The sequence below is a fragment of the Notechis scutatus genome, chromosome 6 (assembly GCF_049901735.1).
Source record: "Notechis scutatus isolate UNSWTSFEM ecotype Mainland chromosome 6, rNotScu1.2, whole genome shotgun sequence".
Classification (NCBI taxonomy): domain Eukaryota; kingdom Metazoa; phylum Chordata; class Lepidosauria; order Squamata; family Elapidae; genus Notechis; species Notechis scutatus.
This window is the reverse complement of record NC_142014.1, coordinates 65,019,758-65,046,747: the sequence shown is the minus strand read 5'-3', so window position 1 is coordinate 65,046,747 and position 26,990 is coordinate 65,019,758. Positions and strand designations below refer to the sequence as shown.

The 26,990-nt window shown below is 40.3% G+C and overlaps 1 protein-coding gene across 3 annotated transcripts in view; it reads right to left on the bottom strand.

Moving 5' to 3' along the window:
• TMTC1 (transmembrane O-mannosyltransferase targeting cadherins 1) overlaps positions 1-25,521 on the bottom strand; it is a 162,555-nt gene extending 137,034 nt beyond the window's left edge. Inside the window, exons 1-3 of one of the 3 annotated variants that reach the window (XM_026695102.2) lie at positions 24,961-25,521; positions 8,419-8,596; positions 968-1,041 (exon numbers count right to left, since the gene is read on the bottom strand). In XM_026695102.2, the coding sequence (XP_026550887.1) occupies positions 968-1,041; positions 8,419-8,596; positions 24,961-25,271 (563 nt within the window). In that variant the 5' untranslated portion in view covers positions 25,272-25,521. The remainder of the gene's footprint in view (positions 1-967; positions 1,042-8,418; positions 8,597-24,960) is intronic. The other 2 variants (XM_026695103.2, XM_026695104.2) reach the window with 2 other exon arrangements.
• Between the last annotated feature and the right edge of the window lie 1,469 nt (positions 25,522-26,990).

The window sequence follows — 26,990 nt, the reverse complement described above, 5'->3', positions numbered from 1 at the left end:
CTGTATCATGTATCTTCAATGAGGTTGCTCATTATTTTGGAGGGACATTAAAAGTTTGTTAAATCCAAAGGCAGAATAAAACAGGGACTATATGACTTGATTTTTTTTTCCCTGGGATGAACAGTGGGAAAATCCTGATGTTTACTTTCACACAATGGAGAATGAACAAATAAGCCACTATGAACTACCTGTGCCAAGTTAGGTAAGAAGCAGAGAACTGCAAGAGAGAGATGGAAAAACAGCAGGAAACAAGAGTTGGCTTCAGAGCTAGAGGATTTTATGATGATAGATAAGGAGCAGGATCAAAAAGTAATATATGGGAAGTGGAGAATATGATAAAGAGAAGCCACTTCACTTTGGATCTCCTCTACCTTCCAGGAGTAGCTGTGGAGAATTGGGAACCAAAAGGGTCAGATGATGGGAGTGGTTTAAGCCCCAGCCCCTTTTTACATGCATTGCATCCACAACAAATGTAAAGGAGGGGTGAGGCTTTCAAAAATGGCCAGAGCAGCCCCCTTGTTGAATTTCTTGACTCCACCACAGATGTTCCTGCTCCTTTCTCCTATATTCAAGATGGATAGGGCTTGTAGCAGTGCAGGGTTTCCTTTTCTCCCCTAAAGCAAGAAGGCTGGTAAATGCACAGATGAAAAAAAAAATGCTAGCATACACATAGAAGCATTCGCTAAAATAGACTTCAGAAACAACGGACCCATCTATGATTATGAGGCTGACCTCCAAATGCAAATTTGGTCCATTGTAGCCAAAGTTTTTCAAACCGGGGTCTATCAATTCAAAGTTTCGATGTAATATAATTCAGTTTTCCTTAATTCCCCAGTCATTCAAAGAAAGAAGGGGGGAAAGGGGAGACTATGAAGGAAGGAGTTGGCATTGTCCACATAAAATAAATCCAGAAGGTTCACAAGTCTTATTTAAAAATGGCAAGCATTCTAAGATAAAAGACAGATACCTATTATAGGAGAGAAAAGCCAAAAGAAATAATAGACAGGCAAGAACATCTGCTCTGCCGACTATACCCGTTACCTAAAAAAAATAGAAAGACAAAATAAGTTAGCAATTACAAACAAACAGCAAGACTAAATGTTAAAGCTCCTGCAAATAATGTATATATACATAGCACTTAGACTTATATACCGTTTTACAGTGCTTTACAGCCCTCTCTAAGTGGTTTATAGAGTCAGCATATTGATGGAAGGCTGAGTCAACCTTGAGCCTGGTGAGATTTGATCTGCCAAACTGCTGGCAGCCGGCAGTCAGCAAAAGTAGCCTGCAGTACTGCATTCTAACCATGACTATTGAGATAGTTTTCAACTTATGACCGTTCATTTAGCAATTGTTCAAAGTAACAACAGCAATGAAAAAAGTGACTTACAGCCAGTCCTCAAACTTATGAATATTGCAGTGGCACCTCAGTCATGTGATCGCAATCCAGGTATTTGGCTTGCAGCTTGGACTTACAAGTGTCCTGCAGTCACGTGGTCGCATTTGCAATCTTCCCAGCCACAAGCAAAGTCAATGGGGAAGCCAGCAGGGAAGACTGCAAGCCACAGTCATGTGATATCTTGCCTAATGACCTAGAGTCATTCCCTTAATGTCCCCATCAAAAAAGGCTGTAAAATTGGATGCAGTCCTCTTCTGCCTCGCTTAATGACTATACTACTTTACACACAAATTTTCTGTCCTTATTGTGGCATAGGAGCTGCATTGGTTGCCGATTTGCTTCCTGGTGCAATTCAAGGTGCCAGCTGTCACCTTTAAAGCCCTTCATGGCTTGGATCCAGTTTATCTAAGGGAACGTCTCTTGCCAGTCACATCTACCCGACCCATTAGAGCGAGGAGGAGGAATGTTGTGGGTCCCACCCCTGAGGGAGATACTGTTAGGAATGTGAGTCACCTAACAGTTATTTGGGTTGGAAATATATAAACCAGGATAGACATTTTAATACTATGTCTTTAAGAGAATACTAAATCTGTAATTAGGTGTGGTTCCGCAAATGGCCATAAGATGGAGCCAGAAACCTGGGTTGTTTCGTGTCAGTGAAGTCTCAGGGAGTCTGTGTTTCTTCTGTTGGAGAGTTGCCGTTCCTCCATTTTTCCCTATTGACTGTTACTGATCGTTGATGTAAGTCTGTTACTGAACTGTTTTTTGATACTGGACTTTGATATTTGGATTATCCCTGAACTAAAAACTGACTGCTTTACCTGTGAATGACTTGGACTGCTTATCCTGGACTGTGCTTAAACGTTTAGTGGAAGTAAAAACCTAAATTTACTGTACAGTGTACCTGTGTGCTGTGTGTGTATTATTCAACATTACTCTCGCTACGTCTCCCTGTATGCGCTCATTCTCCTAACAGGGAATTACCTCAACACTTACACCTGATGGGACCCAGAAGAAGGGCCTTCTCTGTGGTGGCTCCGTCTCTCTGGAATATCATTGCCCCAGAGATTAGAATGGCCCCCACTCTTTCGGAAGGCACTGAAGACCTGGTTTTGCCAGAGGGCCTGGGGAACCCAGAGAGGGATGGAGCCCATCAAATGGCTAAGTGTGATATGCTGTCGTCGGTGCGGGAGGTCGGAGTTGGTGGTGTTTTTCCCCCCCAAAATTTTATTCTATTGTACTTTACAAATTTATTTGATTCTTTTTGTTAGTTTTTATTATTTTTATTTTTTGTTTTAAATATGGTTTTGCATTGTGTAAGCTGCCTCGAGTCGCCATGGGTGAATAGGCAGCAATATAAATAAATAAATCAAAGACCACCTGTAGCACAAATACTGCTTAAGACACAGGTCTCAAACTTGCGGCGTCACGTGATGTATCACAATGTGTTTTTTCCCTTCATGGAGCTGGGGTGGGTGTGGCCTGCATATGATGTATCCAGCCTGCGGGCCGCCAGTTTGACATCCCTGGCCTAAGATATTTAGTGAAGTTACTGTTTGGTCATAGTGATAAAAATCTATAGAATGCTTTATGCTGAAACTATTCCAAAAGAAGAAGGGGTGAGGTTGTTTAGGTAACTTTCTAGAGAAGGCTTTCATAAATGTATACCTCAATCAGCTTTATTCTATGCCTTGTGGTTTTCGGTACAGATAATACTCGACTTATGACCACAATTGACCCCAAGATTTTATGTATGAACAGTTAAGTGAGCTTTGCCCCATTTAGCGACCTTAACACAGTTGTTAAATGAATCACTGCAATTGTTCAGTTAGCAACCTGGTTGTTAAGTGAATCTGGCTTCCCCATTGACTTTGCTTGTCAGAAGATCATAAAAGGGGATCGCATAACCTTGAGGCACTGCAATCATCATAAGTGTGTCAGTTGCCAAGCATCTGAATTTCGATCACATGACCATGGGGATGCTGCAACGATGTGAAAAACAGTCATAAGTCACTTTTTACAGTGCTGTAGTAACTTTGAACAGCTACTAGACAAACTGTGGTACTATCTGGACCAGGGCTCTCCCACCTTGGCAACTTTAAGACTTGTGGCTAAGGCTGGCTGAGGAATTCTGGGAGTTGAAGTCCACAACTCTTAAAGTTGCCAAGGTGGGAGACCCCTGATCTGGACTATCTGTAAACCATGATGGGAAGTCCTGAATATTTATTAATGTTCTGTCCACTCATAAAACATTTCTATGCCTGTTTTATCGTTGCCAGGAACAGAAAGTGGGGGGAAGGAAAGGAGTCTGATAGAGCAGTGCAGCAGTTTGGAATCGAAAGTGCATTCCATTCATATCTTGCAAAGATTATAACTAAGTGACTGGAGTTTCTGCGGTGCAAATCTCTAATTGGAGAACATGATTGATGACTCTTGGCTATAGACATGTTTCACTGGAGAATATGAATTATGATACACCCAGAGGGGTGGGGAAAAACCAGGGTCAAGGGTGACAGTGAATTACGTGTCTCAGAATTGGCTACACACAGGTCATACCGACATGTTAGCTCCTAATAAATCCTCTGGAGTTTCTGAAGCTTGGCTTGAAGCTCATGATTTCATTAGGGCCACTGCCGGAATCCTGACATGTTCTGCTAATGTAACATGTAAATAAATACAGACATGGTCTCATAAGTGAACCCAGTAATTCTTCTCTAAGATACACTTCCCTATAGGAGCAGTCAGATACTCTTCCTTATAGGAGCAGTCAGATACTCTTCCTTATAGGAGCAGTCAGATACTCTTCCCTATAGGAGCAGTCAGAAATACCAACTCTCTGTTTGAAGCCCCTCCTCTTTTTACACTCAATGTATAGAAAAGGGAGAGATCCTAACATACAATTGTGATGTCCATTCTGATTTTTTTCATCGCTTCTGCCGATGCTTCCTTGTGAAAGATAAAGCAATTCCCGGATCATACATAAATGTTCATGAGTACAAGAGATGCGCTGACTTGAGAATTTTGTCAGTTTCCTCCAAAGTGGTGAATTTCTTAACAATTTATTCACTATTTATTATAAATTCTCCTAAATATCTTGAACATCAAAGACTTCTTCTGAAACTTGGCTTGTGCTTAAGTTCATTTGTTTTTCCTCTGAACTCTGTTCATTTTCATTCTTTAAAAATTCAAGTTTGCTGTATTTTCCAATGAATACGTCTGCAGTCTTTCCCCAAACCTAATGATATACACACACACAAGCACCCATTTAATCCTATTTAAATAGTGGGAGAATGTAAAAACTGCTCGATTAATCCCAGGAAGTACTTAGAGAACTCAAGACTTCTTTGTAATGAAAAGTTTGATTTCACCCTCCCAATTGTACATAATTTTAGACATTCTAGGGATCCCGCATTCTCAAACCATTCCACCATTACAATTATTCCACATCTGCTACCATCCCATCCCAAAGCAAGCACCAGTAAACAGAAACATCAATTAGCCCTTTGCAGTGTTTCATTAACAGCTGTGCAGACATCCCTTCTAATTTACAGGAATATCTTCTAATTATCTTCAAAACAGTTAAAGGCAAACATTTTTTTTTTTACAAGTCAGGGCAGAAGAGAGCTAGAAAGTACCAGCAGTCAGATACAAGGAGTTTCTGCTCTCCAAAAATGCATTTTAGGTTGTGTTATTTCAGGCAGTGTAGAATCATAAGAAGAGATTGGACAGTCTGGAATGGTATAGGGTTCCCTGCCTGAGCGGGAGGTTGGACTAGAAGACCTCCAAGGTCCCTTCCAACTCTTTTGTTGTTGTCGTCGTCATCATCATTATTATCATCTGAGGAGTTTTAGCAGAATCCCAATTGAAGGAACTGTGTCTTCAAACCAAACTGGAAACAATGGTTGATTATGCTATTTAGAAATAAAAATCTGTAATGTCTACGGAGATTCTCAGTCATCCAGGTCATGATTGTCCCAAAGGTGCTTTTTCAAGAGACAACTGGAACTTTCTGGTTTTTCTTCAAAGACGTTTTGCTTCTCACCCAAGAAGCAAAGAAGAAGAAGAGCTGAAGAAGCTTCTTGGATGAGAAGTGAAATATCTTCAAAGAAAAAACAAAAAGTCCAGTTGCCTTTTGAAAAAGCACATTTGGGAAAAATTAGCAATATATTACAGGAAATGGGAAAGGAAACACTCGAAATAACCAATGAGTATTAGATTTGCTCAAGAGCAAGGAATTCTAATTCAAATTTCAGGTAGTCCTCAACTTACAACCAATTGTTTAGCAACTGTTCAAAGTTACCATGGCACTGAGAAAAGTGACTTATGACTGATCCTCACACTTAATGACCATCACAGCATCCCAGAATCATTTGATCCAATTCTGGGCCCTTGGCAACCAGCTTGTTATTACAAAGTATGCGGTATCCCAGGTCAAATGATCGCCAGATGCTACCTTTCCAGCTCGTTTCTGATAAAAGTCAATGGGAGAAGCAAGATTGGCTTAACTGTGCAATTCACTTAAAAACTGCAGTGTTTAGCTGGACAACTGTGGCAGAAAAGGTCATAAAATTGGGTGTAATTCACTTAACAACTGCCTTGCTTAGGAATGGAAATTCTGGCCCCAGTTGTGGTCGTAAGTCAAGGACTACCTGTACTGGAAGGGAGAAAAATTGAAATAGGTAGGGGAAAAGAATGGGATAGAAGAGGGATAGTGAATGGCTCTTCAGATTTTATTCAATTTCAACTACTATCAGCCTCACTTATAGCTGGGAATAGTGGGAATTGAGGACCAACAACATTTAGAAGTCCTTAGCTCTCTCATCCCAGGATTATATCAACCTAAAGCAGGTGTCCCCCAACCTTAGCAACTTTAAGACTTGTGGACTTCAATTCCCAGAATTCTTGGAATGAATGTCCACAAGTCTTAACGTTGCCATGACCTAGAAGATTGGTTTGGGGATTGGTATTTAGATTGGTATTCCTAATAGAAGCAATGCATATGCAACAGGTCCAATTGTGTCTTACCTATTGCCCCACTGGAAAAGAAGAGGAGACTCCTTGCAACTCTTCTATTTGTTTTTTAAGGAGTGAAGGAAATACTCCTTTAATTATTTTTTAAGCAAGCGAGGAATCAATACTCAGTTTGTGTTGACAAAAGAAATCATTAAGTGTATTTACGGTTTGCTAAAAATGATACCAAATTTGTGGACATCCTTGATTCAAGCTCAAGTATTTGCTTGAATCAAGGATGCCCTGCTGTCTAGCTACAAATTGAAAAAACTCTGGATTAATAAGGAGGCATTCTTCCAACAGATTCTTCGGCTCAAGTTCAACCATCATTGAAATAGATGTATGAATTCACAGCTTCTGGTCACGTCAGAAGGGCCTGACAGACAATTTTGGATTAAGTCCCAAAATGAAACTCTCTCCTAAAAACATGGCAGAATTCCCAGAAATGTATTCGGTTGTTTTGGAATTTGACTTCCCCGCTTTCTTGTCATCCTTGGATAAAAATAACAAAATCTTAGTAAGGGTTTAGTGTACTAAATAAAATCCTATGTTTTAAATCACTTTGTGTTTTAAATATCATCCCCAAAATGAATTCATTACATGGCCTTATACAAATGTTTCTCTTTTTAAATATTTTTTTAAATCTTGCCTTTATCCTTATTATAAATAACTCAATGCAGCAAACATAATCCAATACTCCTTCCTCCTCCTATTTTCCTCATAACAACAACCCTGTGAGGTGGGTTGGGCTGAGGGGCAGTGATTGGCCCAAGGTCACCCAGCTGACTTTCATGTTCCTTCAGTTTCATCCCTTCTTGTCCAATATGACAATCATAATATTAACCTATTCTACAGGATTGTTGTACATACTATATGGCTTGTTCTGAATCCTCTAGCAAAATAGGGCTGAGTTAATAGAGATTTCATTTCAGGTAAGCTTAAAAATCATTATATAAGTGCTCTGCGTGTTTATATTTTGATACAAGTTCATAGCGCCAAATCATCTTTAAAATTAAGATTTATAAATCAATCAGAGTGAGGAATGTTATGCATTGTATATAGTGTATATAGTTGTCAGTTGAAGTTCTCATTCTGGTCCTCTGTTGTAGCAGGAAAATACACACTCCTGATTGGTTGTTTGGCCGATCAGTTTCCTATAAAAAAAGCTGTGTCAGCCAGGAAGTGCAATGGCCTCACAGGCAGCATTGAATAAAGAGCTGTTAGAAATCACTTTGGCCTCGCCTTACATTCTTCGCCCAGAACTTAACTAGGAACATTTCCAACATTTTGTATGGTACCTATCATGCAGTTTATTTTCCCAAAACAAAACTAAACAATATGTGAGGCCATTTTGGGGAGGGGGGGCTTAGGATTTTCCAGATGTAAATTGTCCAAATCAAATGTGATTCATGTTGACCTGGATGAGATATACCTTCAAAATTGGCCTGTTTTATCTGAAATGTTATTATCTAGTACACCATGAGCTGTTTCTGGTTCAGATAATTTATTCCCAGAAAGTACAAAACCATCTCCTGGGAATAGTATGGTTCAGATCCAGCATTGTGTGGAAAGTTTCAGAATTTCCAAAACAGTTTATTCCCATGTTACTTAATTTTGCACATCTTCATTTAAAATATATTTAAAAAAACATAGTGTGATTTTTTTTTAAACTTCTCATTATTCTTCCATGAAACACTTAGTCTTTTTTTCTTAATCGTATTGATCGAGGCACTTAATTAAAATTACTCTCAAAGCGGAAATGCAAACTGGTATGAAAGAAGTCTCACTGCAATACATAGGATTTATTTTAAGAAAACTTGCTCTACCTTAGAATGGATCTAAAGTCTTAAGTGCTCGATCTGTCACAAACATTGAGAAGATATGAAGTTGTCTTTAATGAAACCAATATTACACCTATCTTTACAGGAGAGATTGTCAGTGTCTGGGAAGATCTAAACTTTCATGAAGCTGGATTGTATTTGTAGCTTGAAGTTATCTAGCATACTTACGGCCTCAGTGTGAATGGGATGGACAGCAAAAAATAAAGCTGTGACAAAAGCCAGACCACTATCCTTGAAAACAGTTTTGTCACAAGTATACATCAGCACAAGTGTCACAAGGCAATGCAGGACTACATTCAAGGCATGGAAGTAGAAGGGATTCATCCCAGCCAACAGGATGTTCAGCCTGTAAGAAAGCAAAGTCAGAATTGTAATGGATATTGAATGGAAATTGCAATTTTAGAGAAGACAGAATATCCATCTATACACACTCACAACCAGTTCAAATTAATCCATGCAGGGATTATGTATTCTGCTAAAACCCATGTCTGCTTGTTTGTAACCTTCACTTGGGCAAAATGGTGTAACACAGGACCACAATTTTTGAACCAATGTTCAAAACTTACAGAATGAGTCCAAAATCTGGGACCCATGATTCCCATGGGATTGAAATTTGGCAAAGTTGTGGCTGGTTCAGTACAGTCAACTGTGGTCATGGGATCATCATTTCCAGTGCCCCCTGCCAGCTTCCTACAAGGGAAGTCAATGGGGAAGCTGGCAAGAAGTTGGAAGTTGCTCCCATTCAAATTGTTCTTTGCCCATTCGTAGTTATCTGTTTCTCTGTTTTGGTAAGGAAATATTTCTAAAACAATGACTCGGTGGGTCATGGGTTTATTACAAATATTTAGAGACTGGTCACCATATGCCTACAAATATATGACGTTCCTTTGGTTCACATTGTGATCTGCCTATCCATGGGTCATCAGGCAGATAGTCAGATCTAGGTTGAAAATTGCTGGAGATTTGTAGGATCGAACTCACTTGTTTTCTACCACTAAACCATCTCATTCCTTTCTGTATCCATCCCTTCTGCCAATCCTCAGCCTGAAATAGAAAGGAGGTGGGGGAAAAAATCTTTCCTTTTCAGTTTATAAGTAGGTTTTTCTTGGCTACATGGAACTAATTTTAGCCCCACCCTGGCTAGCAGAGCAGCAAATGTTTACAAATGAGCACGATATAAATATGATTCTCTCTGGGAAGAGTCCTTTGTTTCCATGGATGAAGCTGAACGAGGCCAAAGAAGCAGAACATACAGTTCTCTCGTGAAGTGAGCCCAGCAACTCGTCTCTCTGTAGTAAGATCCAGAGGAAAGGAGGGACTCATCAGTTGAAGGAGGAGAGTATGGAACCAGAGAAAACATACAACTTTGGCTTAAAGATTTAGTGCCTTTGCCTAAATGTCTGAAGAGCAAGGTGTTTGAGGGAGATCAACCAAGTCAAGATGGAAGACATGAGTGTTGTGATCTAGGTTAAAAAGGGGGTAAGGTTTTTCTTTGTGGATTTTTGACATTTTCCTGGAGATACTCCTGCTGAAGATTAAGACAAAAAGGAGTTGGGATGGAGTAGGGGACATTCAGTTCTTCCCCAAATCTCTGCTGTGTTATTGAAATACCAACCTTGTCTGCAACTCCTTTCCCCAAATCTATCTTTAATCAATCAATCTGATGCCCTGTTATATCTTTAATGGTTACTAACCAGGCAGCACAAGTATAAGCACATGGCTGCGAAAGGAAAATGGCAAAATGCAAAAATGTCTAAAATATGATATTGGAATAAAAATATGGTAGTGACTGCAGAAATTAACAGGAGAGTATTAGTGCCTGAATTATCACAGTGATATGTAATCTGATTAAAACATTTAGTTTTATGAAATCTAATTGAAAGTACTACACTGAATGTCCTAATGAACTGTTATTTAGCAGTTTCTCATAGCAGGATTTTTTTGACTCTCCTGTGTTTGAAGATAGCTGTGCCAAAAAGACCCTAGGAAAGAGGAAGGCAGTCTGAAAAACAAAACAAGCACTAAACACCAGCACATTCTTCTGTTATCAGGGAAATGGACCAGCTAGTTCTCCTGTCCATCAAAGGTTGGACAGCAAGAGAAATAAGAACTCTCTATCTCAGCAACTCCAAGAAACTGGATTCTAAGAATGAAAGCATCTAGTTCTGGAAAGTCATAACAACTTTCAGTATCAGAACAAAAAAAAGTCATGAAGAGTTACTGAAGAAGAAAGGGAATTACAGGTCTTTCCCAGAAGATTGAAACACAATGTTTCTGAATTTCTGAACATGGTTTATTAACAAATCACAATGATTGGCTTCACATCTCACTAAGCTCAGACCAAACAAGCTGTATTATGGCTTAATGCAGTGCATTCTGACTTAGTGTTATTTCTTCATTAGTTCTGTAACCTGCCTTTTGTCCAGGGGTGCAAGTGATGTACAGTTTTCTCCAGAATCAGCCTATGATTGGTCTACAAGATCTGACTCACCCCCCAAATAGCAGGAAAGAGAGCCAGAGAAATGTAACTCTTTTCTGTCGCCAACTGGTTGTCTCATTGAAGGTAAAATCTACTCATAAGTCATCCCTATTTATGAAGCTCATGGGCTGATAATAGCTGGCTGAAAGTCATCCGAATGTTTTTCCATAACTGAAGGTGGTCTTGAACCTCATTCCCCCTGGCTTCAGACCAAATTCTTAACCACTACAGCACATTGGTTGATATGTGCTCCTACTCATTTTATAGAATTGCTCCAGGGTATCTCCAGAGGCAGAGAACTCTGCAAGTATAAATAAATGAGACATGACAAGATCAAGGATGGGAATTGCAAGATAGTTCTGGCTCACAAGGATTTAGCTTCAAGCTGTCTTTGGAACCCCATCAGTAAAAGCAAGAAAAGATAGTTTCACCGTGAACCTTCTTTAAGTTGCTGGAATGACTGTCTTAATCATCTCACTAAGCCACAGTGTGTTCTATCTGGCTTGGGTTTAATATGATTTTTAACTGAGATGCTGTAATTTAGACACTACAACTTAACATGTTATATGAAGCCAGCCAATGATTTATGTAACACAAGACCAAGAGTGGCCAGATTTTCTGGGCTAACAGGCATACTTGAGATATTTAATTGACATGCAAAAGGCTGCCCCTTTCCTCCCACAAATATATATATATAAAGACTAATTCTTATTTTATTCTATTAATATTTAAATTTAAATATATTCAATGTGATTATATTCCCATCTTAATCAGTCTCTTCTGCCCACATTAGAAATTAAAAATTTAAGACTTTAAAGGGCAGCATACAGCATTTGGAACTCAGTGTGAACCTCTCTGAAATAAATCATTGCTAAACAAACTGTACTTAGAATACAGCCGATGTCAACTTGCATCTGACTGGAGACTAACAAAACAACTGAAACAAAATGTTGGCCTAATATTTACATGATCTTCCCGATTAAAGACCTCCCAGCTGTAGAGCAACTTTTTTTAAAAAAATTAAAATCTACCTAGGTCTATTCAATAAAGAAGCCAGAAAAGTACTCCAGTTCTGAATTACAGGCACTGAAATTATGTACATCTGGAGGGCAATAGCTTGGGGAAATCTTATAATACTTTCTGAATGTAGGTAGTCCTTGACTTATGATTCCAAATAGGACCAGAATTTCAGTAGGTAAGTCATGAAGGTTGCAAGTCAAGGCACTCACATGACCAGACCTGATTTTATGACCATATTTACAGTGATCATTAAATGAATCACACAATCATAAGTGCAACCCGTTCTCCTGAGTAAATGGGGGGCTTTGCCAAAAACCGGCAAAAAGATACCAGGAACCAGCAAAATACATTACGGTCATGTGACTACAGAATACTTCAACCAGTCATAAATGTGAGGATTGCCAAACACCTGAAAACCCCACAGCGAGTTTTGTGAAATGCTTTACGATGAGCCACAAAGCACCCCATCTGAAGCTGTTGAAACTCTCAACCATTGTTAAACAACCAGTAGAGGATTACCTGCACAGTAGTCCCAAAAAGAATGAAAGAATAAAATCAATAGATGCCTTCCATTACCACAAAAAAGAATTCTATCTTTATTATTCTCATCAATTATCCTCAGAACTTTTGGAAAGGACAGGAGTCTTTGCATAGGGAAATAAGTTTAAAAGCCAAAAAATTGTTAATAGGCCAGATATTCAATTGTCTAGTGGGCAAATTACAAATCACCTCATTTATATTAACATGCAGTTCAGAGCTTGTTACTCCAAACCATGTGCATTATGCGCGTGATGCTGTGGCTGTTCTTTTGTGGTGCTTGGAGGTCGTAGGGGTCTGGGATAGGGGACAAAGCTGCACCCTGGTAAGATCAAGTGGCTATGGATAGAGGGGCCCTCTACATTTGGAGATATCTTTGGTCTTGGATGGAATTGCACAACCCAGACCGAACCAGCCCGTAATTTTTAGTAAGAGTCAATAGTATACAATACAATGAGAAACTTGAGTATTTCTGTCAGATTCCTTTCAAGGATCAAACCAGCTTTTAAGAAAGAAAATAAAGCCAAGCAATTAATACTCTGAAGTCTGATAAAAGTCTTTTTCCAATGCAAGAATGATTCCAAGACAGAATGCACACCAACTGATATTCTCAGAGGTTGTGTACTGTGCTAATTGTTAATCCATGTGGATATGCTAATCCATAGTCAAAAGAATAAATCACAATTGGCTGGATTTGCATCACATACTAAGCCAATTGGGCAACCTTCTAATTCCAAACTAAAAATCTCCTTTTTGATTTAGTGCAGGGGTGTTAAACTCACAGCCCTCGGGCCGGATGCGTCACGTGCTGGCCCCGCCCTCACCCAGTTTAGCAAAGTGGGGGGAAAGTCCCAATATGTCACGTGACACCGCCATGATGATGTGAGTTCTGACACCCCTGGACTTAGTGCTTTAAGATGAAACTTGATCTCATCTAGGGCAACAAATTGTGTCCAGCAAGACTTTCAAAGTGTCCTTTGTTTGTATAATAATTCAATTAAGGGATTCATAGAATTCTAGAATTGTGAAGTTGAAAAAGACTATGAAGATCCTCAGCTTTCTGCAACGTGCAAAAAAAAAACCCATCATCAAGAAAAGGCTGCCCAACTACTGCTTAAAAAGAAATGGAGAACCCACAACTGCCATACAGAGATTATTCCACTGCTGTATTGATCTTACTATCAGGACATTTTTCCTTATATTTAACTGAAATTTGCGTAGCTACAATATATACAAGTCATTTCTGGTCCTAGTTTTTGAAGCCACCAAAAATACGTAGTTCTTTGCCACCTACTCTGCAGCTTCTCTATATTTCACAAGAAGAGTTCTCCACTCCTCTACTCGTTGTAGAATACCTTATGCCACCAGACTTGAAATTCTAGAACTAGAAAACCTTGAATTACGCCGTCTCGGTCTGATTTAAGCATGGTATATAAAATCATACATTGCAATGTCCTACCTGTCAATGAATACTTCAGCTTCAACCATAACAACACAAGAGCACACAATAGATACAAACTCAAAGTTAACCGCACCAAACTTGATTGCAGGAAATACGACTTCAGCAATAGAGTGGTCAATGTCTGGAATACTCTACCCGACTCTGTAGTTTCTTCCCCAAACCCCAAAAACTTTAACCTTAGACTGTCTACTATTGACCTCACCCCTTTCCTAAGAGGTCTGTAGGGGCGTGCATAAGCGCACCAACGTGCCTACCGTCCCTGTCCTATTGTTTCTCTTATTCTTTTATTTTTCTTATATGTACCCATTTCATGTATTCACAACTATGTATACACTTATACTTATTATCTTGTAAACAATTGGCAAATCAAATAAATAAAAATAAATAAATAAAAAATAAATGTACCTTTAAAAACTATCATGTCTTCCTAAATTTTCTTCAGACTGAAATCCCAAGTCCCTTCAGTCTATTCTTGTAGAACAAGTTCATGTATTACTCTGGTAATCTTCATCTAGATCTGTTCTAACCTGAATAAAGATCTTAAGTGTTTTTGAGAAAGTGCTGCTTCTAATGAATGAAGCCCAGAACTGCATTAACCTGTCTAGGAGGTCTCACTTTGCTGTCTCATTCTCAGCTATTTGCAAATGACCACAAGCAAATCCTTCTTCAATTGAGAGCTTCTTAGCCATGAATTTCCCTTTTTCCCCCCTAAATAGAATTCCTTAAATTTTTCTCTTTTGAAGGCAACTTGTTCCTATCAGCCCAACCTGTTCCTATCAGAAAGAGATCCTTATTCTTCTTCTATACTGCCTAGACCACATTCCAGAAGGATTTTGGTGGCCTCAAAAACTAGGACCAGAAATGACTTGTATATATTGTCCAGCTTAATAAGAGCCATACTGTTTATAATGTTGACTTTGATACAGATCATGGTGAGACTTCACTAACTACTATTCTCCAATTCAGTGTTGACCCATCAGGACCAACTCTCTGAAAAGCAAGCCAGTGGTGGATCCATTTTACTGAAGTATCACTTAAACCATATTTTAACAGGTTGTAAGAGAACATGCCATGTGAACAGGCCTCTGTTATGTGAAACCCTGTCAAAAGCTTTGCTGAAACCAAATCAAATTTGATCCAGCCACTCGTCTATTACAATTGTATCCTTGTCAAAGAAGGAGTGGCAATTTAGCTACTTTATTATCTCCACTAACATCTTTCCAGGTGTTGATAAATTCACCGTTAGGTAATTAGAGGGATCTTTTTTTTCCTTTCTTGAAGAACGGATTCATTTTTGCTTTTCTCCTGTTTTGACACTTCCCCAGGACTTCTCAAAGATTATCAACAGGGGATTAAGGTTTGTCCTAAAGAAATATACTTGGACATAAATTGGGTATCATTATATCCAATTTAGAATGATGGGAGGTAGTCGATATATGGTTTTAAATTAAATTAATAAGGAATGGATCTTATTTGCATTTGAATGCAAAGGTGCCAAGTTGAACTTAGCTGCTAAAAACTTCATGGATGTATATCCAACAACCAGAGGAAGTATCTTGGCACTGCCTTCTTCTGGGATGATTTTCAATTTCCCAACTAATCCACAGCTCTGGCATTTCTTGTTGGTTTCGCATCCAAGTGCTAACCAGGCCCAATCCTGCTTAGTCCAGCCAGGAACTGTTCCATGCTGTTTCTGCAAAGTCTGAAGGAAATTTGTCTCTCCTGGCACTTAGTGAAAAAGGCTCTTCATTCCTGCTATGCTCAGAAATAATGTGATGGATGTGGTGAATAACGCGAGAAGATAGAGAATTGCAGCTAAGCATACAGCTCTTCTAAAATGCTATTATTTTGGACTACAGTGGTATCTCATTAATTGGTTCTGGGAAGCACAATGAATACCAAAAGCAATGAACATTAAACAAATTTTTCCCATAAGGAATAATCTAGTGAGTCACAAGGCAACCAACATTGACAAATTCTAGCTTGTGCATTGAGTACCAAACAAACAATGAGTACCGGGACAAAGTTTTCATGTCAAAATGTGTGGAGTGCCAAATTCAATGAGTTTCAAAGCAGTTGAGTACCAAGGACAATTTTAATTAAATCTTATTTATCTGATAGACCTACTGTCAGAACTCCTAACCTCTGTCATCCTTACCAGGTAGACTACACAGGAAACATGACTGGGTAACTTAATTCTACTTTATTTAAAGCTGCATTGACAAAATCTTGCAAATCTGAAAAATACACAAACATACACACTAATTTCCTTTACAATCTGAGAAATTAGGGAGGGACCTTCTGGCCCTCTTTCCCCACTCACCATCCAGCTGTGGCTACACTTCCTCTTATCTGACTATTCCCTAGGCAGCACCTCTTCACCCTATCTCCCAAGGTCTTTCCCATGCACCATTACAATCTTTTTTCTTTTCTGGGAATGATGCAGAAATCAATCAATTTTTTTAAAATTTTCAGATGAGGAAATAAAGAGGAACTACTGAAAGAAACTCAATCCCAAATTGCTAAATGGTTTGGATCCAGGCATCACACAAAACCATGGCTCCTTTGTTTATTCAGTTAACACTACTATCTTGGTTCAAAATTATCACCATAATATTAAAACCCATGTCTCCTAGTTGTGTTTTAGTCGAAGAAAGAAAAGGAACAGAGAAAAATGGTGAGGGATACTTCATACTAGACAAAATAAAATGATTGAGCAAGATGGATTGAGTCTTGGAAGAATCATAATTTAAGGCAATTCTCACATCCTTTAAGAAATATCTGTTTGCCATATATTTTGGAGAGAACCAGCAATATTCACTAAGACGTATGTAGGGAACTTGATCTAAAAGTTTTAGCAACATGGTTTCATAAGAAACACGGGAAAACTTGAAAATAAGGAGGAAATGGATGGAGTGTTGAAAAACCTGCTAAGAATCAAATCAAACCAAAGAAGAAGCTAGGGAAAAAATCAAAGACACAAGAAATAGACAGCCCAGGAAATTGCACTTTAATTTCAGTTAAGATAAAGAAAAATAGGAAACGGGTTTCAATGAAATTAATGGTGCTTCCTTCCTAATTAAGACCGCAAACTTAAGACTGCATTCAGATGAGTATTCTATTTATATAGCAACACTGATACGGTGACACTGTGTTCTGTGGAAGCTCTTGTCACACAGTGACGTATCTTATAAAAAAATCATTTCTTATTCCAAAGAACTTCCTGGGGATAAGATTGTCACAGTGCAAATGAGCTGGCAAATAGCCAATCAGAAACAGAGAACTCTAATCTCTTCCCCATTAAATTTTCTGATCTAAGACTTTTGTGGTATCTTACTTGCTTTTTATTGCACAAAGTGAACCTTGGTATGAATGCTGCGTCAGGTTCTAGTTGCCCAGATGTTATCTTGATGGTGATGAAACTACAGAAAAAAGTCTCAATGTGCATGTCATGTATTTTTTTTAAAAAACAGCATGGTTTTTTGGCAGGATTAAGAAGTCTGATGTGATGCCAAAAATAGAAATACAATTCTCCTTTAAAGAAAGAGAAGTAGTAATTAGTATACAGTGTAGGGAGAAAAATATTCTTCCTTCTCCTGCCAACAAACAAAATAAACAGTCAATTCCCTAGGCACAAGAAAAATCAGAGAAATGAAATCAGAGAAATGAAAAATTCCAGTTAAATCTCCTTCTCCCTCTTTTTCTCTCCCTCTTTCTTTCTCTTTCTCTCTCTCTCTCTCTCTCACACACACAGTCCTTGACTTACAACAACTGAGTCTAAAATTTATGTTGCTAAGCAAGACAGTTGTTAAGTGAATTTTGCCCCTTTTTATGACCACTTTCCACAGTTATTAAGTGAATTATGGCAGTTGTTAAGTTATTGACACCGTTGTAAAGTGAATCTGGCTTCCCCATTGATTTTACTTAACAGAAAGTCACAAAAGGTGACCCTGAGACACTGTAACCATCATAAATACATACCCGTTGCCAAGCATCCAAATTTCGATCATATAACCATGGGAATGCTACAACAGTCGTTAAGTGTGAAAAATAGCCATGTCACATTTTTCAGTGCTGTTTTAACTTTGAAAGGCCACTAAATAAATGGTTGTAAATTTATCCGTCTCCCCTCTATTCTTCTATGGGTCCTTGACACAGTTACTAATTTCTGGTAAGGTTCTAGTACTGTTAACAAATTAATTCAAGAAGCATGATCAATTAACTGCAAGATTGCACCAATATAGCCTCTCCTCTTCAATAAATCTGAAGGCTGCATCATCAACTGTGAATTGATGATTGAAGGTAAAGGTTCCCCTCACACATACATGCTAGTCATTTCCGGTTTTAGGGGGGAGTGCTCATCTCAATTACAAAGCCAAAGAGCCAGCGCTGTCCGAAGATGTCTCCATGGTCATGTGGCCAGCATGAATAAATGCCGAAGGCACATGGAATTCTGTTAACTTCCCACCAAAGTGGTCCCTATTTTTCTACTTGCATTTTTACATGCTTTTGAACTGCTAGGTAGGCAGAAGCTGGGACAAGTAATGGCTCACTCCATTAAGCGGTGCTAAGGATTCGAACTGCCAAACTGCTGACCTTTCTGATCGACAAGCTCAGCATTTTAGCCACTGAGCCACCGTGTCCCCCAATTGACACCATCATATTCCAGGAGCTAAGGATGATGCCCCTCACTGCCCTTCTGAGAAGTACTAATTATTAGAGCCAACATTTTAATTTTCTGATGTCTACTGCTGTCCTGGAGAACTGTGGGAAATTTAAGGTACGGTTAGTTTAAACCAAGGGTTTCCAACCCCCAGTTTGTGGACTTGCACCAGTCTGCAGCATGCCAGAAACCAGGTCGTGCAAAGAAGCAAGCCCCACCCGCAGGATGCAGACAGCACGTGAAATCATGCTCCCTCTGGTCCATGAAAAAATCTCTCTCCACAGAACCAGCCCCTGGTGCCCAAAAGGTTGGGAGCCACTGGTTTAAACAACCAGCCTCTTCAGAAAATTTCCTTTCCAACTGAGTTTTAATGAAACAGGGATGATGTTAACCTGAACTTTTCATCCTTAGATTTTCAACTGAAAACCAAAAATTGAAGGCAGTGATTACTAGGGCTCAGGAATAAACAAAAATGGGCACTGTAGTGAATAATTAAAAGAAATTAATCCTAGGAATAAAGGCGAAGCCAAATTTAAACAGGATTATGAAAGGTAAGGATATTTCAATGACAAAAAACACAAGATGTATTAAAGCAGGGGTCCCCAACCACCGGTCCGCGGACCGGTACCGGTCCGTGGAACAAGTCCTACCGGGCCGCTGGCTTGCTGGGCCCACCATCTTGTTTTGATGAAAAAGTGCTTCCGGTGAGCTTTTCCGGGTAGAAAGCTCACCGGAAGCACTTTTTCATCAAAACAAGATGGCGGCGCCCAGCTGATGTTGGTACCGGGCCGCGCCATAAAAAAGGTTGGGGATACCGGGCCGCGGCGTAAAAAAGGTTGGGGATCACTGTATTAAAGCAATAGTTTTTCCAGTTGGTAATGTTTGGTGATAATACCCAAAACAGCAGGAGAAACAAGATAAATATATTTGAATATAAATTAATGCGTACACAATTATTTAAGTAAAAACCCAGGTGGCACAGTGGGTAGAATGCAGAATTGCAGGCTGACTCTGCCCACAGCCAAAAGTTTGAGGTTGACTCAGCCTCCCATCCTTCCAAGGTTGGTAAAACGAGGATCCAGATTGTTGGGGGCAATACACTGAGATTGTAAACTGTCCAAACAGTGCTGTAAATATTATGGAGCGATATATGTCTAAGTGCTAGTGCTAGTGCTAAAAAATGGAAGCTTCTGCAGGTAGACACAATAACAGCATCACAATGCATTTTTTCCTACTTGCTTTGTGATGTCACACCCAGATATATAAGAGATGAAGTTTGGGTCATGACATCAGGAATTTTGCTCCATGAATGCCTATAGCTAAAGTTCTACATCTGATTTTACTCTTATTGTGCATTTACCAACAGCGTGACGAAAGCAGCAATTTGTCGTTGGATACGCTTGTCCAAAAGACAAAGCGAGAGCAATTTACCAGATGAGATGTATTAAACTAGAAAGTCTGAATCCTAACTATCAAAGACAAATGTACAGATGTGCTGGGATACCTATGGGACAAAAGTAAAGCCATAGATTAGCATTCAACATCAGTACAATTTGCCCATGCATTAAGCCAGCTTTCTCCAATCTGATCCCCTTTAAATTTATTGGATCCCAATTTCCCATAATCCTTAGCCTCTATGTTGACTGAGGGTTATAAGAATCTTGAGAAGAACAGATTAAGGAAACATACTTAAGAAAAGGAATGAATGGGGCAGGTCAAAAAAGATGACAGGTTTTTGATTTTGTGAAACCTGATCAATAGCAAACATGTATGATTACAATGTTCCCAGCGTATGTCAACAAATGATCTAGGTTAAGTCAGTATAAGCCAGAAACATCCAGCAAACTCACATCCAATTCTCTAGGTCCTAGAACTCAAGAACTTTGTCTAGTAATTCAAGAAGAAAGGTAATCAGCTGGTTTAGATACCAGCTGCTAAACCCATTTGTCTGCTCCATTATTGAACCATGAAATATATAGCAGATGGTCTAAAAGACAAGAATGGTCACCTATGCAACATTTGTGAAAATATGATTCTAGATCTAAAGTATCTCCCTTTCTTCTAACTATTGAACCCATCTATACCTGAGAGAAGATACTGATGGAAAAAAATACTAGGTGAGCACAAAGAATGCAGTGGCTGAAACTGAAGTAGAGACAAAGCCATGTTGATTGAAGGATTCATATCCCTCTCAACAACAATACAGTGAATGCAACCTTTACCTGTACTTTTACAAAATGTTTTTACTAGCCCTGCCTGTTGCTCCCCAAAATAGAGCAGGCTTTCTGTCTGCCATCAGAGATCAAACTGCCTAGCAGCTATCTCCAGATACAGTAAACTCCCTATCCACAGCTACATGTGCTGTGTGTAAAAACCCTTCCTTCTATCAGCCCTGGATCTCCCTTCATCGAGTTTCAATGGATAATGACCTTTGCGATCACCTTATAAGCAACTGCGTCCTCTTTGTGGATGATGTAAAACTATTCAACACCACCGACAATGCTACTGTCCTTCAAAGCGACCTTCATTATGGTGTCTGAATGGTCAAACAATTGGCAACTCCAAATCTCGACCAACAAATGTTCTGCTCTACACATTGGTAAAAAAAAAAAACAGTACACCAAATACAAACTAGGCTGATATGACCTCGTTGATGATCCTCACTCTGTCAAGGACCTTGGAGTTCTCATATCAAATGACCTAAGTGCCAGAGCTCACTGTAACAGCATTGCCAAAAAGGCATTAAGAGTTGTAAATCTAATCTTACAAAGCTTCTCCTCCGGAAATATCGAATTGCTAACTAGAGCATACAAAACTTTTGCCAGACCAATACTCGAATACAGCTCATCAGTCTGGAATCCGCACTGCATATCAGACATTAATACAATCGAGGAGTCCAGAAGTATTTCACGAGAAGAGTACTACAGTCCTATATTAACCCCTATCCCACAAGTTCCATGGAACCCTTATCAGTCTGTTCCTAAGGAAAGGCAAGCAGTCTCGGGAGATTCCTGTATTATAGGCAGAATACAATGAAGCAGCTAACTTGAACTCTATATATGTGTATCTGGCCTCTTGCGTTTGACAGGTGAAAAGTAATAGGAAAGCCTTTTCTCTATCTGATACCCTACAGAGCTGCTGTCAATCAGATAATGTAAAACTGGTCAAGATAGCCTAATAGCCATAATTAGGGGCAAGACAGCTTTCTTCATCCAAAACTCTATTGAGTGGGAAACTTTCAGCTTAAATCAAAACTATATGAGTGCATTAAGTCAACGGGGGGCAGGGGGGGGAGAGAGAAATAAAATTATGTCAGCACTAAAAAGACTAAAAAGATATTAATTTATTTTATATGCCTAGTCTTTATATTTATAAAGGTTCTATTTTAATGAACAAACACATGGACATATAGTTTGATTAATCATACAACTGCCTGGCTCCTTAAAGGCAACTGTGGGCAAATGTTAAAAATGAAGACGGATCCAAGAATGGCAGAAGGATAATATGCTCAGAAGTTGTGACTCTAGAAGACAAATGGAAAACAGATCAGAGACTCTGAGGCAAAAGCAGTAAGCCATGGAAATTAAAGGAAAGGAAGGGCTCCTTTGGCATTAAGAGGAAATAGATAAGAATCTTTATACAAAGAAAAAATAAACAGTGACATTAATCTTTGAGAAAAGTTTCCCCAAAGGAAAATACTTAAGGCCACACAATTCTTCTGAAAAGGTCACCTCCAGTGGTGGTATTCAGCAGGTTCTGACCAGTTCTAGAGAACTGGTAATGGAAATTTTGAGTAGTTCGGAGAACCAGCAAATATACCACCTCTGACTGATCCCGCCCTCATCTATTCTCTGCCTCCCAAGTCCCAGCTGGGTCTTCTTTTGTTGCCCTGCACAGGAGAACGAAGCTGCAAAGCAGGTTAGTGGGGTGGGGAGGGAATGGAAATGTTGCAGTATCCTTCCCCTGCCACGCCCACCAAGCCATGCCTACCAAGCCACACCACACCGACCAAGCCATGCCCACAGGACCAGTAGTAAATCATTTTGAATCACACCACTGGTCACCACATTTTTTAAAAGAACACTTCTTTATCCAACTCTGGGACAGAAACAAAGAATAAATAGGGAGCAAAGAAAAAAGAGGTCCAGTCCTTTTAGCTATTAAGTTATTATCCAATTTAAAAGTCTGGGTGAAACAGAGGCTGCCTTAACATGACATTTTCAGCTATCGCTAACATAGCCATACACCAAACACAATTTCCTGGGTTTGCATAATACACTGAGCCACATATGGACCCTCTGGAATAGCGTTTGCATGTCTGCATGTAGACTGAAATGTGGTTGGATAATTTGTGGCTTAGTGTGTTGTACAAACAAAAGCATAGATTAAACATGTTCACGCAGCACAGCTCGACTGCATGTGGTTCAGGTGTATTCTGTGAGCGTAGCAAAGGTCCTACCCATAATACAAGCACTGAGTTGGAGGTCAGAGGAAAGAGTTGGGGCAGCAACTAAACCTGTACAGGAAGATCAACTAAGATGCATCAGGGAGAGGCATTGAGCTTGACCTTAGTCTAACCTTATATTATGGGTGCCAACAGCATCCATAATGCATTTCTTCTATGCCACTCAGGGTATTTTCCCAATTTACATGCAAAACAAGACCGAAATCTCTATGCGTAAGTCAGTAGCCATCCTTCTCTGGGTGCTGGTTAGACAGCAACCCTCCTGATCCCAACTCCTGAGTACAAAGTTGACCCCGTGCCCTTCCTTTCATTCTCTGTGGCCTCTTTTGGTCCACATTTTCTACTCTTGAGTTACTCCAGGCAGAGACCTGTCTCCTCCTTTTATACACACCCCTCGTATATTATTCCATCCAGCCTATTCTACACATTTGTATACAATGTATACAATGTATACAATGCTTTCGATACATTTGTATAGAATATGTTATTCCACACTCATCTGAGTATCCATAAGACATAAGACATAAGAATTTATTTGTCATTACACTCCCAAGCGGGTGCAACGAAATGAGGTGCTCTTCCACAAAGTAAAACTGGACAAACACCACTAAAAAGAAAAAAAGAAAAAAAAATTAAACTAAACACAACCAACCATACAATAATCTCTATGCAATTTAAAAATGTAAATACCCCATTACTCCCAGCCATTAAATTCCACAAAAAATCTTATGACCCTGCATTCAAACTCAAAACTGCACTTGGATAAAAACTGTTCTTAAATCTGGTCGTCCTTGTTCTTAATACCCTAAAGCTCCTTCTCGATGGTAATAGTTCAAAGAGCTGATGTCCCGGATGAGAGGAGTCATTCAATATATTAAGATCCATAAGTACCAATCCCAATTTTAGGTAGGAATTTCTCAATGGCACCTTAAACCTGTGCATGCCGGCTGATCTCTAGTGCCAAGCCAACAAGCCTTTCACTTTCTCCATCCCCCCGGAAAAAGAAGGAAGGAGATTTGCAAAGCAGGCTGAGGAAAACAGTGTCCCCCAACCATGTGCAGAGTGCAACGAACACCTCCCTCGAGAAAAACCAAGGAGGGAGAAGTTTATGCTGATTTGCTGAGAGTCCAAGGGAACTAATTCCCTGCTTTCTCAGCAAACATTCCAGAAATCACCGTTAGAAATGAAAGTTGGCAAGGCAGCAACCAAGTGACTGCCAGGCTCCAAACTCTCCTCTATGCCCATATCAGCTATCTCCTAGGCAGGACTTGAAGAGAAGTCCCCAAAACCAAAAGACTTTAAAAGTGGGGGGGCAGGGTCTATTTATCCACCAATTACTTCACAGTCCAGTTCAGGGGTTCCTCCAAACTTGGCAACTCTAAGACTTGTGGACTTCAACTCCCAGAATTCTCCAGTCAGCTATGTTTCATAATTATATATTGATCTTGAGAAAGTTATAGATGATAACAATACGTAAGGTAACATAAAATAGGTGGTAAGCTGAACATGGAAATAACAGGGGATAAAGAATGGAAAATATATGTGAGGATGAAATGATTTTGATATTGAATTAATGAATTGAAATATGAAAGGGGAAATTTATCTCAAGATAAGTCGAATGGATAATCATTTGAAGTGATATTAAGAAAGTTGAAAGTGTAACCATGACTATGTTTAAATAATGTAATCTGGAATCACGTTGCTCACGTGAAGTGATGTGTAAAAAATAAATAAATAAATAAATAAAAACTTTGGGGGGGGGGGGAATCCACAAGTCTTAAAGTCGGAGACCTCTGGTCTAGTGAAGTAAGAACAACCTTCTAGCAAATCGGGACCCAAACGCGCCCGTCCCTTTCTCCTTATAAAAAGAGCGATCTATCCACCCCAGGGAGGGATTATCCCAAGAGCAGATACTCGGGTCAGCGTTGAGTACCCTGCAGTGCCGGAGACGGAGGGTGTTTGCTGGACTCCGGCCGGCGCTTCAGGCGCTGTTAAGAGCAAGCGCGGGAGTTCCGTGTCTTGCCGCGCCTCAGCTTTTCCCACGAGCCGTGTGCGGGGCGCGGGGCTTGGCGGCGGCGGCTTACCTGAAGGTGAGGACGCAGAGCGGGCGGTAAGACTTGTGGCTGGTGTTCTCGCCCATGCCTTTGCCCCAGAAGTCGTTGGAGAAGGCGGCCAGCGGCGGCGAGGCTCCCGGTCTCGCGTCCGGGTTGTTGACAATCGCCCACACGTCGTCGTGCACGAACTCGCCCTGCAGCGAGTTCCAATAGCAGAGAGCGGCCACAAGCGCGGCACTCGCCGCAGCCCCGCAACGCCCGGGCCGGCCAGCCCGGGCTAACCACCACCGCGGCTGGGGCAGCGGCGTCCGGCTGCTCCGGCTCCCGCTCGCCGACCCCATCCCGTGGAAGGGGCGGCCGCTACACTCGCCCGGCTAACTGCCTTGCTCCGCGGAGCATCCCCGTGCTCATCTTCGCCCCGCGCCTGCATAGCTCCCCTCCCCGCCCCGAGAAGGCAGGCGAGGCAGCCGCTCCCGTCGCTCGCGCTCTGCCGCTGCTCCGCCTGGCCGGCTGCAAATAAACAGCGGCCGCCTCTCTCCCCCCACCTCCCCTCCCCACGCCGCTCCGTCCCTCTCCCCTCCCTCCTACCGCAGCGCGCATGCTCCGCGCGGCACGCGGACCGGCCCTCCCCTGCTTGGAAGCTGGACTTGGGACACGGGAGGGAGGGGGTGAGGTGGACGGCGCTTTCTCCCCCCCCTTCCTCAAAAAAGTTTAGACCCTTGGATAGATACTGTCTCCCTCTCCGGCGTCGGGATTCAGACGCGACGCTGCCTGCCAGCAAATAGACATCCAATCCAGGCGTTCAGCATTGATTGATTTATTTTTATGTATTTATTTGATTTGTCAATCGCTTACAAGATAATAGGTATAAGTATAAACATGAGTAAGAATACAGGAAATCACCACAATGATGTAATCCCCTATTGTAACTTCAAAAAAGGCAACTATGATCTTATAGACAACGATCTCTCATCCCTTGATTGGCAATCTCTATTCACTGGATGCAATACTGTTGAAGACCATTATAACATATTTTTACTTGAAGTCAAAAGAGTCATCAAACTATATGTACCAACAACAACTCCCAAAACAAAACAAAAAGCAGATTACCCATATCAATAAGGAAACTTCAATCCAAAAAGAGATCACTCTGGCGGAAAAACAAATCTGGTCACGTTGCCAATTTCAAAAACCGATACAAAAATCTATGCCACCAGATAAAGACCGAATGCACCAATTATCACATTAAACAAGAGGAAAACCTTCTAAGCACCAATTCCACCCGCGCTTTTTACAATTTTGTAAACAACAAACTAAAAGACTCAAGGTCCATCCCTCCCTTGATAGGACCTGATGGTAAAGACTGCAACGACGACACCATTAAAGCCAATATCTTTAACACATTCTTCGGCTCAGTATTTGTAAACAGCAATGGATCATGCCCAGTATTTCCTAGCCGTACACAGATAACAACAATGATCTAATACATATCGATTTCACAGAAGACAATGTTGAAAAAGCAATACGCAACCTAAAACCATCTCTATCTATTGGACCGGATGGAATATGTGCCTACTTCTTAAGAAAGCTATCCTCTGCCATAGCCAAACCTCTAAGCATAATCTTTGAAAAATCTTTCAGAACCAGCTCCTTGCCCAACCTATGGTCACAAGCCACAGTCATCCCCATCTTCAAAAAGGGAGACCCAAGCCTAGTTGAAAACTACAGGCCAATCTCCTTATGCTGCGTCACCTGTAAAGTCATGGAATCAATTATTAACCAATCCATCATCCTTCACTTAGAGACAAATAACCTACTCTCCAATAAACAATTTGGTTTCAGGAAAAACTATCCTGTAATCTGCAACTCTTACACTGCAAAAACATATGGACGACACAACTCGACCAGGGCAAAACAATAGACGCAATCTACATAGACTTCTGTAAAGCCTTTGATTCAGTGGTACACGACAAACTACTCCTAAAAATAAAATCCTATGGTATCTCTGGACAACTGAATAACTGGATAGAAGCATTCCTGTCAAACAGACAACAAATGGT